The sequence below is a fragment of the Apium graveolens genome, chromosome 6 (genome assembly GCF_009905375.1).
Source record: "Apium graveolens cultivar Ventura chromosome 6, ASM990537v1, whole genome shotgun sequence".
Taxonomy (NCBI): domain Eukaryota; kingdom Viridiplantae; phylum Streptophyta; class Magnoliopsida; order Apiales; family Apiaceae; genus Apium; species Apium graveolens.
The window spans coordinates 191,436,279-191,452,345 of NC_133652.1; the positions used below are offsets into that span (position 1 = coordinate 191,436,279).

At 34.4% G+C, this 16,067-nt stretch overlaps 1 protein-coding gene across 1 annotated transcript; it reads left to right on the forward strand.

Moving 5' to 3' along the window:
• Positions 1 to 1,730: 1,730 nt before the first annotated feature.
• On the forward strand, positions 1,731 to 7,699 carry LOC141667588 (calmodulin-binding receptor-like cytoplasmic kinase 2). Its single transcript, XM_074474136.1, has 6 exons — positions 1,731 to 2,064; positions 2,625 to 2,860; positions 3,090 to 3,261; positions 3,635 to 3,724; positions 3,870 to 4,168; positions 7,134 to 7,699. Exons 1-6 carry the CDS (start codon positions 1,842 to 1,844, stop codon positions 7,455 to 7,457), a joined length of 1,344 nt encoding a protein of 447 aa, XP_074330237.1. The 5' UTR covers positions 1,731 to 1,841; the 3' UTR covers positions 7,458 to 7,699.
• Positions 7,700 to 16,067: the final 8,368 nt, after the last annotated feature.

A 16,067-nucleotide genomic window follows, 5' to 3' on the forward strand; every position in this document is an offset into this window, starting at 1 on the left:
TTGAATACAAGAACAGAGCTCCCAAAACACACACCAAAGTTAACCCCGCATCCCCAACGAGGACACCCGTTGAATACAGGAGGAGGCCTTCAATCATCAGGCATACCCCTGGAGGCCTTCAAGCTTTTCACGGACATCCCCCTCCTTGACCGTCTCAAGGAGGGAATTCTTCAAAGAGTACCTGCAACAAATATATTAGTAAAAATAACCTCCATTACCCCTCTCCAGGCAAGCTTAAGAACACATAGAACACATAGAACAAACACAGGACGCGTCCTAGAACTTAGGGCGCGTCCTCAACCTTATTAGACTTGCACCGTCTCCTCTAAATCATCGTGCACAGCATCTCACTTCCTATGACGCGTCATCGTTAAAGTAGGCGCGTCCTACAGCTTCCATCGCCATAAGATTTCATCTGCTAAGCACTTTCAAAGACATCGACGCGTCCATATTTCCCGGGCGCGTCCTTTCTTGACCATGCATTCATCTTGCCTCGTAACATATCCTTCCCAAAACAGGCGCGTCCTAGTCCTCTTCAATGTAACACTGAGTTTGACTTGTAACAAGCCCGCGTTTGACCCAAGTCAATCCAAGGTCAAATTTTGGATATAACAGATTATAAATTCGGCGTCGCCTGATTCTTAAAAAAGTCTGACAGAGAAAAGTATGACAGAAATTTGTTAACTTGAGATAAAAATGAGAGAAAATACACCAGGGTTTATACAGTGTCTAAGAGAGAGTCTCACGTGGCACTACGTTATTAGGTATTGATGCGAGTTTCGAGATATATTTATCCGTGCAGAAATAATGATTTTTTCTGAAAGAAGATAATTTTTAGACTATTTTTCTTTTACGTTATCTTCACATTATAATTGTTTCTCCTGCCCGCAGGCGGAAAAATATTATTTTTGTGATTTTATACCTCAAAGTGAGGAGGACTTCTTTCTATATATCTATATGTTACTGTTAACCGTGGATAAAAAATCTCCTTATATCATTTTAGAAGAATTTGACAATCACGAATTAGCATAGATAGCATTCTTTAATCTGTATTTGGATTGGGTTAGTATCAATGTTTTAATAGCAGTAACAGTTTTTTTATTGAAAAATAGTTGAAAAACTGTTTGATAAAACTAAAAAGCTATTTTTTCTGAAAAGTATTTTTGGCTTGAAAGCTGATGTTATAAAAAGTAAGTCCCTACGTTTGAAAAAAAAATTGTTTTTCAATTTTTTCTAGAAGCTGATGCTGATTTTATCATCAAAATTTATCAAAAAAATTATTATTTTTTTACTTTTTATATGGAAACTTATACATATAAAAAAATATTATCAAACAGAGATTTGATTTTTAAAACAATATTTTTCTCCCCGAGCATATTTTTTAACATGACAATAATTTTTAACAGCAGTCTCAATATTAATTTAATTGAAAGTGAAGTACACATTTTTTAAGGCATCACGCCGCATTGCACAATTCAAACTTGGACCCAAAATTAAAAAGAGAGAAATAAAAAAATAAATGATGTATTGGTGAATTGTTTACTTGAATACTACTCCTTTAGTCTCATCAAATTATATACATCACTTTTTGAATAAAAGTTCTATTTTTAAATTTTTATTAAAAAAAATTATAATAAAACTATATTTGATAGAAGTCTCATGGCAAATAGATCCCAAGTGACGGAGGGAGTAGATATTTATACATATGTCGGCTAGTTTATCCATCTAACTCTTTTGATCCATGTTCCCCGTGTACATCAAATTTAATGCCCTTGTTATTAGTTTTGTTTAACAAAAGAGTTGAAAAAACAGGCGTTCATGTTACAAATGTGTAGTTGCCCATGAATAAAACACAAACACCCAGTTGCAGTGGTCCTGAAATGACGAGCCATGCTCAAATCAAGACACAAAACTCAAGTTCCCAAAAAGGCTACTTGCAAAACACAACCCATGTCTCTATCTTTCCTAAACTCTTCAACTTTCTTCTCTGTAACAAAAAACTTAACTCAACTACACTTCAAGTTGATCATTTAGATGATCATGGTCCTGCTACAGATATTTCCGGTAAGACCCTTTTGTTATGTGTGTGTTTTTATTCTGCGTATTTACCATCTACTGCTCCTTAAAATCAATGATCCAGTTCCAGTTATGCTGATTACTATTTTTGTTGATTGCGTGACCTGTCTTGTCTTTTAAAGCTGTAATTATTGTAAGAGGCTAAAATGATTAGAGTTCGAAATTCAGGTGTTTGTAGGCTTTTGTACTGCAAAATTAGTGAATTGTGTTGACCCCTAGTGAGGAGTAACTTTTTCCTCTTTTTATTAGGAATACTGGTTGAAGAATGGACTCTATTGTGGTATTAGCTCCATTTTAACTAATTAATGATTCTGCGTTGATTCGTTGTGTTACAATACTTGTATACATCTTTGGACTTACTGTGTTTTATTAATGGTGATTGTTGAGCGGAGATTGTAACAAAATATATGAATGAGATGGTTTAATTTTCATGTAGGATGAAAGTAATTGTTCTATAGTTTTAAACTGTGTAGTTGAATTGTAAAAGTGGTGTTTTTTAATTAATTATTAATTGGTTTATATTAATGGTCAATGCCTATGATCTGCAGCTTCAGAAGATACTTCATCAAGATTCAGTAGCAGAAACAAATTCGTTGATTCCCCTGAAAACACGAAGGCCTTAAGTGAGAATTTTCAAAGGGTTGAATATACCATAGAAGAGATTTTCAAGGGGACTGGAAATTTCTCAGCAGCTAACAAAATTGGAGAAGGGGGTTTCGGTACTGTCTACAAAGCTGAGCTAAAAGATGGGACTTTTGTTGCAGTAAAGCGGATGAAGAAAAATGTAAGCATTCAAGTCTAATCTCTATTAAGTAAAATCACTGACAAGTTGTGATGAACTGAACTTCGGTGTTTATACATGGGAAATTCGCATGTAGTTAAATCAAGGTCTAATTTTTGAAATAAGAGTTAAGATATGGTAAGGCCTAACGTCTTATGGTGTCAGAAACAATGAATATCTGTACATTTACATGAGTTAAGAAATTTTATTTATTTATTTATATATTTTGCAGAACTTGAATGATAGGACAGCATCAAAGGCGGAGTTCAAAAATGAAATCCTTGCCCTATCAAAGATCGAACATCTGAATTTGGTCAAGTTTTTTGGTTTTGTAGAGAAGAGGGATGAACATCTCATAATAGTTGAATATGTTGGGAACGGAACATTACGAGAACATTTGGATGGCAAGTGAAATATAAATTGGTGTCATTTATGATTTAAATGATAAAAATTGCTCTGACTGGTGGTTGAACATCAAATGCATGTAACTTATATTTGGTATACAGAATCTTTCATATATACTTCATAATGATGGCTAACTATAGGTATATAGGTATTATTGTTAACAAATAATACTATTTCGTCGAATATATAAAATATGTACTTAATTACATCAGTTTTTACTGGAAAATTTCTTAATGTTTTCCTAATCCAGTGATAAACGCAAATAACCTTCTTGTAGTAAATTTTAAGTATATTTATAGATTTTTCTAGCTTTAGTTGTTAATAATGCTGTTTAAGATATCCACTCGCTCAAGATAGTAATCTGTCATTCAGGAATTTCTGGGAAAGGGCTTGTAATTGCAGAGCGCCTGGACATTGCAATTGATGTAGCTCATGCAGTAACGTATCTGCACACTTATACAGGTATCAATATAAAACTACTATTTAAAAATATCTGTCTAGTACACTTTTCTGCTCGGTGTTAACTGTATGGGGTCTGGAGTTTGTAATCCTTGGTATTGTTGTATATTAGAAACATTTTTAAAGCTCTGCCTATCTAAATTCACAGATCCTCCAATTATTCATCGAGACATAAAAGCATCAAACATCCTCATCACAGATAAGCTCCGGGCTAAAGTGGCAGATTTTGGAGTTGCACGATTAGCTCCTCAAGATCTAGGAGCAACTCACATTTCTACAGAAGTCAGAGGAACGGCAGGGTACTTGGATCCCGAATACCTGATGACATATCAACTTACGGAGAAAAGTGATGTTTATTCCTTTGGGGTACTGCTTGTTGAGCTGATAACAGGAAGACAACCAATAAATCACAATAGATCTCTTAATGAGAGGTTCACCATAAAATGGGTTAGTTTCAAGAATCCAAAGCTGGTAACTTTTACATTTAAGTATATACTAATTTTCAGGTGAAGAAATTTTTTGTTAGCCCAGTATATTAGAATATGGTCCTTCTATGCTAGACCAGTAATGTTTTCTTGAGTTCCTCCATAATCATCAGAATTTCTCATTCAAATTAGTAGTCTTAGATTTTTATATTTATACTTGCACCAATTATGCGGCTTCTTTCAGTAAACGGCAAAGTATATAAATTTTCTTAATGTGTGCCGTGTCATTAAGCTTTAAAGGGTATATTTTTTAGAACTAAATATTGTAAATTGTGCTGCATTCGCAAATGGAGACAATATCCTTTCTAAGACAACAAGTCTTACCCAGCTAAATATATGATGATTAAAGAGCACATGAAGATCTCAAGATTACTATTGACATAATGTAGTAAAAATGATTAATATAAAGGATGAAGTGGGTTTCCTAGACATTATAGATTGAACATTGTTTTCAAAATGAAGAGATTGGGGGCGGGTGATGGCTAGTACGTTACGCACGTTTATTATTTGTCTTGAGACAAAATCTTACTCATATCCCCCTATCAGAATTTGAAGAAACAGGTTGCAAAAGTATTTAGGGCCTGTTTGGCAAATCATATAAGTTAGCTTTATGACTTATAAGTCCGCAACAGTTTATCGACGAGTGTTTGTCGACCCAAATTATAAGTTGAATTTACAACTTTATGACGTATTTTTTCTCAATTTATTTTTATTTTTATTTATTTTTAAATATTAATTTAACTTAAAATATAAGAATTAAGATAATTTTATTTAAAAATTATTTATCTCAGTTCATTTATGTAAAAAATAATTCTGACTTATATGTAAAATTATCCAAACACTTGTATAATTTATAAGCATTCATCAATTTATCACTTGTAAATCACTTATTCATTTTAAGTTATAAGTTATTTATTTGTAATTAAATATAAATTATTTGCCCCCTAGTAAAAAGTCCTAGATCCTTTTCGAGACACCAAAAGAAGTAAAATGACTTCCAATATGAGACCATAAATGTTTGGATGATAAAACCTTATAAAGCTCAACATCTACTCTAAGTTCTATACATCAATAAATCATGGGAAGTTAGTTGGAGGGGCAGTTCTTGCTTTAAAAGTTCTTGCTTTTAAGTGTTCACCAAAGTTAATCTCTCTCTCGTGAAATGCTGTTGTAGGTCTCGGTATAATTCTCTAGAAGTAGCATTATTGGTTCCTTCATTAACATAAATCTCTCTGAGCTAGATATTTATCGGCTAATACAGTCACTGGCTTTGCTACCAGGACTCGGGTACGGGTGTTGCACAGGTGCGGACCCAAGTGTCGAACTTTTTAATTTTAATAAAATTAGGATTATGGATATGGATCCGAAATTGGACAAAAGTGCGGGGATTTGCAATATAACCTTCACATAAGTAAAACTATACCTACTTTGTATACTTTACATTTGTAAATCAGTGTATTCTACCAAATAAGAAAACATATATATAATTGTTTATGTTATATTTATAGCATAAATCAAGTGATAACATGAAAATAGTAATCTATGGACATCCATGCCTCTTTAGAATTGAGTTGTTGTGAGGCCTTGTAAATCATTTTGAACTAGATTTATTGAAGTCAAAGTGTCTGGTTTCATATGAAGGATCCGACTCAGATTCCATACCCATACAATGCCCATATCATGTCCGATCGACACGGGTATGAAGGCAAAATTGAATAGTCCGGGTAACAAAGTCACTAGTAGTTCATTTTCTTAAGGTTGTTCTCACAATAAATCCTTCCTCATATAATTGTTAACCTCTCAGAAGAGTTGCCAACATAATACTAATAAAAACATTAAGATCGGCAAGGGCATATTCATGTAGAGGCCAACAGGAACACATGCCCCCACGGAACCAAAAATTAGCGGTGTTTTATTAAAATTTGAAGGTATAAATATGTATATTTTATAAAGTGTCACAACTAAAAAAGGTTAAGCGCCCCTATAATGCCAGTAAATCTTTCATAATTTCAGTCATATTTAGTTTTATTTATAGTGATATGATCATAAATTGGATATTAAATGGTTGAAAAACTAATTTTTAGCACTTAAATATAAAAAAAACAAAAAATCTAGTGAAAATGATAAAAAAAATGAATTGGGACCCAGGACGCATAACATAGTCACTTAAGTACACAATGCCCCCGTAGAGGTTGGGCTTTGGATCCGCCACTGAAGATCGGAAATGAATTTTGCATACAGAAATAGGCTGGAAAATTACTGACACAAAATATTGCTTAGTCTCTATATAACGTTCATCTTTTCCTCCTTAGCATTTACACATTTTGATTTTATCTGATGCTAAATGGAGGTGACAACTTAATGTGGCTTCAGTTTTTGCTGCTTTAGAAACCAGTTATGTTTGTGAACATAGGCACAAAGATAACTTCCTGTAGCATTTAAACCATTACACCCTCAAATGCTAATTAGTATTTAACCAATACCATGATTAATTGTGGTGTTCATTTAAGTTCTGAAATCGTATAAGATTGCTCAAATTAATTAGATAAATTATTTGGAGTTCTATTATAGTTGTTGCTGGGATCCAACTGTGTGAATGACTGTTTAACTAAGATAACCAGCACTAATCGGATTATGCATATTTGAGTCCAGCTGACACACCTATATTTAAGGATATTATATTGTAATTTTCTATTAAGAGATTTCCTTTCTTTCTTTCAATCTAATGTGGTGACTTAGGTAGTTCTAGAAGTATACAAGAAGCCTTTATTTAAAACTTAGTCAGAATTTTCTTCTTTGGTGTGCACACTAATCTACAATCAGTAAGTTTGTCCAATAAATCAGTGGTCCTTGTTTTTTATTTTCAAGTTCTTCTCTTCTTGCATTAAATTGTAGAAGACAGGGATACTGATCATTAATATATGCAGGCTTTAAAGAAATTAAAAGACGGAGACACTATAATGGCAATGGATCCAAGACTACGAAGGAATCCAGCATCTATATTGGTGGTGGAGAAGGTTCTAAAACTAGCTCGTCATTGCCTTGCACCTTCGAGACAAGCAAGGCCTGTAATGCAGAAATGTGCGGAAATATTATGGAGAATCAGAAAAGAATACAATGAGAAATGTCTCCAGATTGGTGCTTCACCTTTTGCTAATTCTGCAAATATAGTTCAGGGGGATGCTAGGAAGAATCGACATAATTACTTTGGAATCGAAGATAGCGATAGCTATGGATTTCGTTCTGTTTGACTTGCCAAAGGATGAAATTAGAATATATTTTTTTTCCAATCTATGTTTGTAGATAAATATATACCAAATTTCTTTGCAAGTTTTGAAAATCAAATTCCTGTATCTCGATTCATTCTTTTTGGCTGAAACATGTTTTTTGGATGTACCCAATATCCAGAGATGGTCTAAATTGCATCTCTGCAAGTGTATATAACTTGTACACTATTCATCAAAGTTTGGAGTGTAATTACTTATTTTTTTTATGCTTGAGACTTGAGAGTGTACTAAAGATGCACATGTTAGGCAAGCACTATTGCACCAGAAATGGAGTTAGTATGATTGAATTTAAAGTAGAGTTTGACATAAAACTAAAATTTTGATCTGGTAACAGCATTGTCATGTTTCTGTCTAATTGGTAGAGTTTGTACTTTGTAGCATAGCACATGACCACTAAATATATATCTAACAGTACCTTGTATGATCCAATTTATAAGTTATTAAAGCGGCCACCAAAAATAGAGGCAACACCACAGCATTTAATATAATGCTGGAATAGCTCAGTTGGTTAGAGCGTGTGGCTGTTAACCACAAGGAGGTTGGAGGTTCGACCCCTATTTTTCTCCACACCTCTTTTCTCTTCATCTCTTCAAAATGAAGAGAAATGAATTAACAACATTCCTTATAAATGTATCCTAGTAATATTTTAATATTATATTTAAACTCTAATTATACATTTGATATGGGGAAGGAGAGAGAAATGAATTTTTTATTATTAAAATGAAGGTAAGAAACTACTAATGGTTACTTATAAATAAGGCATGTGTGGAGGATGCTAACTTTTTAAGTAAGCACAGGATGATGTTGGAGCTCTATTTTATACAAAATTCCTTAAATTTTAGTTTAGGATCTTGAATATAGCTAACTTGTTGGAGTTGCTCTAAGGGCAGTAAATGGGTTGAGCCTAATCAAATTTTTAAATATTTATGTATCAATTTATTAAAAATATATTGAAGTTGAACTCGAAATCAAACTTTTATCAATTAAAATTTTTTGTTCCGTATATCGACTTATTAGTAAAAAGGTTATTCGCGAAATGTTTATTAGTAAAAAGGTTATTCGAGAAATGTTTATGACTATATACTTCAATAAACAACTAATGAACTTTTGATCGCACCTAAATTTTTTGAAAATCTTGCAAATCAAACAAATAAATTTGAGTGTTTAGTATTCTCAGTTTGATTAAATTAAGTTATTTTTTATTTAAAATAATGATATAGACACACTAGTTGAATACATAAATAGAAGTTAAATTAAAATAATTATATTTTACAATTCGGCGTGTATTATAATTTATATCCTATATATATCAAGTATATAAATTTAAAATAGAAAAATAATAATTGAAGTAAAAATTGTTAAATAAATAGAAACACGGTAATTCACTAAATATTGGATCGATGTATTTCATTTATGAGCATATTTATTTATATTATAATATTAAATACGAAATATTAAAATTTGGTCGTTGGTTCTTGATTTTAAAATCAAACACAGAAGGAGTATAGAAGTATAACTAATAATTTACGTATATTTTGTTGGAAATAATACTAACTATTACAGCAACACAGAGGCAATTATATATCGTATTTAGCAAGCCAAGGTCAAGATAACAGTTAACAAAACAAAACATGTAGGTAAACAGCATGCAAATCAGAAACTGAAGGAATAAAGTAAAGTACGAGAGCGTACTAGTAACCATAGCTTTAACACAGAAAAAAAGGCAGAAACCAGTGGTGTGTGACTGGTATAATGCAACAAGAAACCAAAATGAAACCAGCTGAGTCGTCAGGCCTTACTCGAAGCCCTGACTGCCCTTGAAGAGATAATTGCCCCCACATGCGGCGTTAGGATACTTGCAACGCCTCCTCCAGGATAAAATAGCTCTGTACTTGATGTTCACAGCAACAACAAATCCCACTTCGACTAACACCTCAGTCGCCGAAAAAATCAGCAACTCGGAACTTATGTTTTGGGAGAGAAAAGAGAGCAGAGAGGAGAGGAAGAGAATGTAGGTGTGGTCCTTCTTCATCAACAACTTAGACCTCTATTTATAGTAGAGGCTAAGTGTAACTGACCACCCTGACATTAATAGACTTTAATATCAGAAATCAAAACTGCTCATTTAATACATAAATCTAAACTGCTCATTTAATACATAAATCTAAACTGCTCATTTAATACATAAATCAAAATTGCTGATTTTGAATTTAAATAAAATGTAACAGATTTTGTATTTAATCCACACATTAAATCAGTTTTAATATTTTCAATTATGAATATATATTATCAGTTACATGTCCAGATTCATTGAATCTGACTCAGCCCACTTACAAAGTGACCAAGCCCAACAAAAACAATAACCCAACCCGACTGATAAATTAATTCTAATTAAAAAATTAAATCACAAATAAATAATATCCTCACTTTATTTATTTTAAATGTGGAAAAAATGACACATTCACCATTTCAAGCTTTTACAAGCTACTAGTTTCAACTTTATTTCTCTATGGATTTCTCTAAGAAAATACTTAGATCCATATATAAAAGTTCAAGTTCACATATCATGGAACAACTTCCATTCATTAGATTTTAGGATTATCATCAAGAAAATAATAAAATTATGATCTAAAATCCATTTTTCTAACAATCCCCCATAAAATCATACAGAAATGCGATCAGGTATTTTATCATGACTTATTTTTCAGAGTCGGTACCCTTCCGGGTTTGAACCCTCCTAAGTCCTCTACTTCAATGGCTACCGGATTCAGATGGAATGTTTCACCTTGAATCTTAATCCGTTTAGTATAACAATGTTCCATAGACGACGACAAGGCAACGACTATGGTGCCAATCTACGGCTTTGAGACATTAATGGTCTTGTCTCGATCTTGTTCGTCGAATATTTCAAGGAATAACTCTTTCCTCTAATTGCGACCAAACAATTACATTCGCTTAGCTGGGCATCTTCAAAGATATACTGCCTTTATCTCGTCAAATGACTTGATCTCATTCAGAGTTTTAACACTTTTACTTTTCTAGCAGTGTCATTACCTTCTAGGTTTACAGGGGATAGATTCAGATACAACAGTATCATCTACGTAGCAAAGGTACTACCAATTCATCCTTACAGCTTGTTATTACCACATTGAATACACTTCGAGGGATCTCCTCTCATGTGTATTGGGTTCCCACTGTTGATGAATAATGATGGGTTGAAAGTCTCATCCCCAACCTTGACTTGAGGACCACTGCAGGTTCCAGTCCTTTAGTCATAAGGATCAACTATATTATTCTGAGTTCCTATGAACTCTATCGCTATAATCCTATCAGTCACTAAACCCCTTATAGACTTAAGTCTAACTTGGATGTGTCTCTTAATTTTAGCATTATGCTTTTTACTGCTAATCTTGTCAATAGTTGTTCGACTATCACAGTGAATAGCAATAGCAGGAAGCGGTGTGCTTACTACAGGTATTGCAGACATAAGTCTGTGTAACAATTCAACCTCCGTTCATGTGGCATCAAGTGCACACAACTCAGCCTCAAAAGTAGACCAAGTCACTATAGTCTGTCTGCTTGACTTCCAAGATATTGCTCCACCAGCGAATGTGAACACATATCTAGTCACTCCATTGGAACCAGACTTCTTAGCTATCCAACTTGCATCACTGTACCCTTCAAGCACACCAGGAAGTCTCCTGTAGTGTAAACTAAGGTACATTGTGCCTTTTAGATATCTAAGTACTCTATCAAGAGCATCCCAATGAGTTCTGTTTGGACAGCTTATATATCTAGCCAACTTAGACACAAAATATGAAATATCTGGTCTAGTACAGTTAGCAAGATACTGCAAGCTCCCAATAATCTGAGAATACCTAGCTGAGACACACGCACTCCTGAAGTATTCTTGACAAGGGCAACTTTAGGATCATAGGGTGTACTAGCGATTTACACTGTGAATAACCATATTTCTCAAGTATAAATTTCTCTATATAATGAGATTGAGTCAAGGTTATTCCCTCAGCCGACTGAATCAGTTTGATTCCAAGAATCACACTAGTCTCACCCATATCCTTCATTTTAAAATGCCTTTTCAAGCAGTCTTTTGTCTCATTAATAATCTCAATATTGGTTCCAAACAATAAGATGTCATCCACATATAGGCACAGGATAACACACTCACTACCTTTAACTTTGGTGTAGACACACTTGTCACTTTCATTAACCATATAACTGAATGGCAATACAGTTTTATCAAACTTTTTATGCCAATCTCTGGGAGCTTGTTTCAAGCCATAAATGGACTTGATCAACTTACATACTTTCCTTTCATTTCCAGATGCAACAAATCCCTCAGGCTGGTCCATATAAATTTCTTCTTCAAGTTCACCATGAAGAAAAACGGTCTTTACATCCATCTGATGGATAATAAGACCATGGACAGAAGCCAATGTTATAAGCATTTGGATTGTTACCATCCTAGCAACTGGAGAGTATGTAACAAAGTAATCAATTCCTTCCCTCTGCTTAAAACCCTTAGCTACCAGTCTAACTTTGTACTTATCTATTGAGTCGTCAGGGTTCAACTTCCTCTTAAAGATCCATTTGCACCCAATAGTAGAACACTCAGGAGGGAGATCAACCAACTCCCATGTTCCATTAGAAACAATAGAGTTGATTTCACTCTTCACAGCGCCCTTCCAATGCCTAGACTCCGAAGAATCCATAGCTTGTCAGAAAGTTAAAGGTTCGTCCTCGACATTGTAAGTGATAAAATCACCTCTAAAGTCCTTAACTACCTTTGCACACTTACTTCTCCTTGGTTCATCTACTTCCTTAGGAATAGAGCTACTACTTGGTTCCGCCCCCATATTTGTCATCTTTTCCACATGATCAGGAATATAACTCGATGTGTGAGTAGGATCTTCCTTAGAAGTCATTTCAGGTATTCCAGTCTTCATAGGGTAGACATCCTCAAAGAATGTAGCATCTCGAAATTCAACTATCGTGTTTGCCACTATACCATCTATGTCAGATTTTAATACCAAAAATCTCATAGCTGTAGTAGTTTCAAGATAGCCCAGAAAGATACAGTCAACAATTTTCGGACCTAGTTTCTTTCTCTTGTGTTCAGGAACAACCACCTTAGCAAGGTACCCCCACACACGAAGATACTTAATACTAGTCATCCTGTCTTTCCATAACTCCAAGGGTGTCTTATCCATGTATTTCAGATGGACTCTATTCAAAATATGGCATGCCATATTTAGAGCCTCTCCCCACATGTATTTAGGTAACCCAGAGTTAATCAGCATACTATTAATCATATCTTTAAATGTTATGTTCTTTCGCTCAGCAACCCCATTAGACTCAAGTGTGTATGATGGAGTAATTTCATGAACTATACTATTGTTTGCACAAAATTCATCAAAAGCGTTACTCGTATACTCACCACCTCTATCAGATCTCAATAGTTTAAGTAACTTACTAGTTTGTTTTTCTACTTAAGTTTTATATATAATGAATTTACTAAGTGCTTCATCCTTATGTCTAAGTAAATAAACATAACAATATCTACTACTCTCATCTATAAAATTAATGAAGTATCTAAACTGGTCCTTGGATAACACACCACCAAATTCACAAATATCAGTGTGTACTAAATCTAACAAATCTTAATCCCTAACAATTTTATGAAAAGGTTTCCGTATTTGTTTAGCAAACACAAATACTTGACATTTAGAATTCTTTTATATGGTATGTTTTGAAATCAACTCTAAGTTCATCATATTCTTAAGAGCACCAAAGTTTAAGTGACCTAGTCTAGCATGCCATATATTCGAGGATTCAACACAGTTAACAGAAGGAATAATATTATTATTCAAATTCCCCAAAACGGGTTCAACAATAATAACAAATAAACCATTTGACAAGTAACCCTTGCCAAAAAATGTACCAGTATGAATAAGAACTACTTTATTATACTTGAAAGAAATTTCAAAACCACTAGAAACTAAACAGCTTCCACTTATTATATTTCTACGCATGTCGGGAACATGATGCACTCTAGTCAGAGATAGTATACGTCCTGAAGGGAACTTCAGATCCACGTTTCCTATTCCAAGTACTTGAGCGACACTAGCATTCCCCATCTTCACAGTCAAGCTATGACTCTGTTGATAATATACAAATAAACTAATATCAGCCCAAATATGCACATTAGCTCAAGTATCTATCAACCATTCATTTGACAGATAGGTGGAAAATATTAAAGGGTTGTAGGATACATACCGGTCATCGTTGGTTTCAGAAGCCGTAGCCTCACCAACAACCATGTTCACTACGGGCCCACTTACGGTTCCAAGCACAACATTCGCTTACGCTACCACCTCGGTTTTCTTCGCTTTCTTCGTAGGGTAGTCCTTACTCCAGTGCCCAACCTGCCCACAAGACCAACATGGTTTGTTTGCCCTGGATTTCTTGGCCTTGTCCTTGTCACTCTTAGGTTTATTACTATTAACTTTCTTAGCAACAACCTTCCTTTTCTGTCCTACAGTTGCTACGTTTACCTTCGAGGTACCGTGCTCAGTTGGCATCACATGTCCCTGCTTGGACTTGTGTTGTTATTGGACCGAGATGTCCAGCATAAGGTTGGTCCAGGTGATCTCTCCTTTCTGTCTTTTCAGGGAGAGAGAGAACTCTTCCCAAGACTTCGGGAGCTTTTCAATCATGCTCATAACCTTGAACTTCTCCGCGAGGTCCATTCCAGACTCCTTCAAAGCATGCACTATCATCTCAAACTCATGCACTTGCTCAGTCATGGACTTATTGTCCACCAGCTTAAACTCAAGGAACCTTGCCACATAATACTTTTCCAGATCTTGTGAGTCAGTATTATGTGTTTGGTCCAGCTTCTCCCATAAGAGTTTTGCGGAGTAGGCATCCGAAGAATAGACATCAAACAAAGTGTTTGTTAGAGCAGCCAAAATGGCCGCCCTAGCTACCCCATCCTTCTCAGCCCACTTCGCAAAAGCCTTAACCGTTACAACCTTCTCTTGTTCTACAACCGGTTTCTCATATTCCACAACCGGCCACAAACATAGTCAACCACAATTTCATCTTTTTCTGCCAACGAGAAAAGCCGATGCCACCGTTGAATTTCTCTGGTAAACCAGTTAATTCAACGGCTTGTGAAAACTATAAGTGGTCCAATCTATGGCCCCAAAATTTGCACCAAAACTACTACCAACGGGAACCTCAGCTTCGCTAACCATTATTACGCTGAATAATATATAACCAACTATCTCTTCAAGAATGTTGGAAATAATACTAACTATTACAACAACACATATGCAATTATATATCGTATTTAGAAAGCCAAGATAACAGTTAACAAAACAAAATATGTAGGTAAACAACATGCAAATCAGAAACTGAAGGAACAAAGTAAAGCAAGAGAGCGTACCAGTAACCATAGTTTTAACACAGAAAGAAAATACAGAAAGCAGTGGTGTGCAACTGGTGCAATGCAACAAGAAACCAAAATGAAACCAGCTGAGTCGTCAAGCCTTACTCGAAACCCTGACTGCTCTTGAAGAGATAATTGCCTCACATGTTGCGTTGGGATGCTTGCATTGCCTCCTCCAGGATAAAACAACTCCGAACTTGATGTGCATAGCAACAACAAATCCAACTTCGACTAACACCTCAGTCGCCGAAAAAATCAACAGCTCAGAACTTGTGTTTTGGGGAGAGAAAAGAGAGCAGAGAGGAAAGGAAGAGAATGTAGGTGTGGTCCTTCTTCATCAACAACTTAGACCTCTATTTATAGTAGAGGTTAAGTGTAACTGACCACGCTGACATTAATAGACTTTAATATCAGAAATCAAAACTGCTCATTTAATACATAAATCAAAACTGCTCATTTAATACATAAATCAAAACTGCTGATTTTGAATTTAAATAAAATATAACAGTTTTTTTTATTTAATCCACACATTAAATCAATTTTAATGTTTTCAATTATGAATATATATTATCAGTTACATGTTCAGATTCATTTAATCTGACTCGGCCCACTTACAAAGTGATCAAGCCCAACATAAACAATAACCCAGCCTAACTGATAAATTAATTCTACTTAAAAAATAAATCACAAATAAATAATATCCTCACTTTATTTATTTTTAATGTGGGACAAATAATACATTCTCCATTTCAAACTTTTACAAACTACTAGTTTCAACTCTATTTCTCTAAGAAAATACTTAAATTCATATATAAAAGTTCAAGTTCATATATTATGAAACAACTTTCAATTATTAGAAATTAGGATTATCATTAAGAACATAATAAAATTATGATCTAAAATCCATTTTTCTTACATATTTTACGAAACGAACGCGAACCGTGACCTTGACACATTGAGTTGGAGTCGTAAAAAGTTGCAAAGTTTTGTGTGCCGTCCATTCCTCCACGCTGTTCCCAATATTATCTCACAGACCCCATGTGAATTTAACATGTGATTCCATTACTCTTGTATTGTATCAATGTAGATCATTCTTCCCTGAT

Coding starts and splice junctions, on each gene's coding strand:
- LOC141667588 (XM_074474136.1), top strand. CDS start 1,842: ATGAATAAAACACAAACACCCAGTTGCAGTGGTCCTGAAATGACGAGC. Junction 2,065..2,624: donor TCCTGCTACAGATATTTCCG/GTAAGACCCTTT, acceptor TATGATCTGCAG/CTTCAGAAGATACTTCATCA. Junction 4,169..7,133: donor AGAGGTTCACCATAAAATGG/GTTAGTTTCAAG, acceptor TAATATATGCAG/GCTTTAAAGAAATTAAAAGA.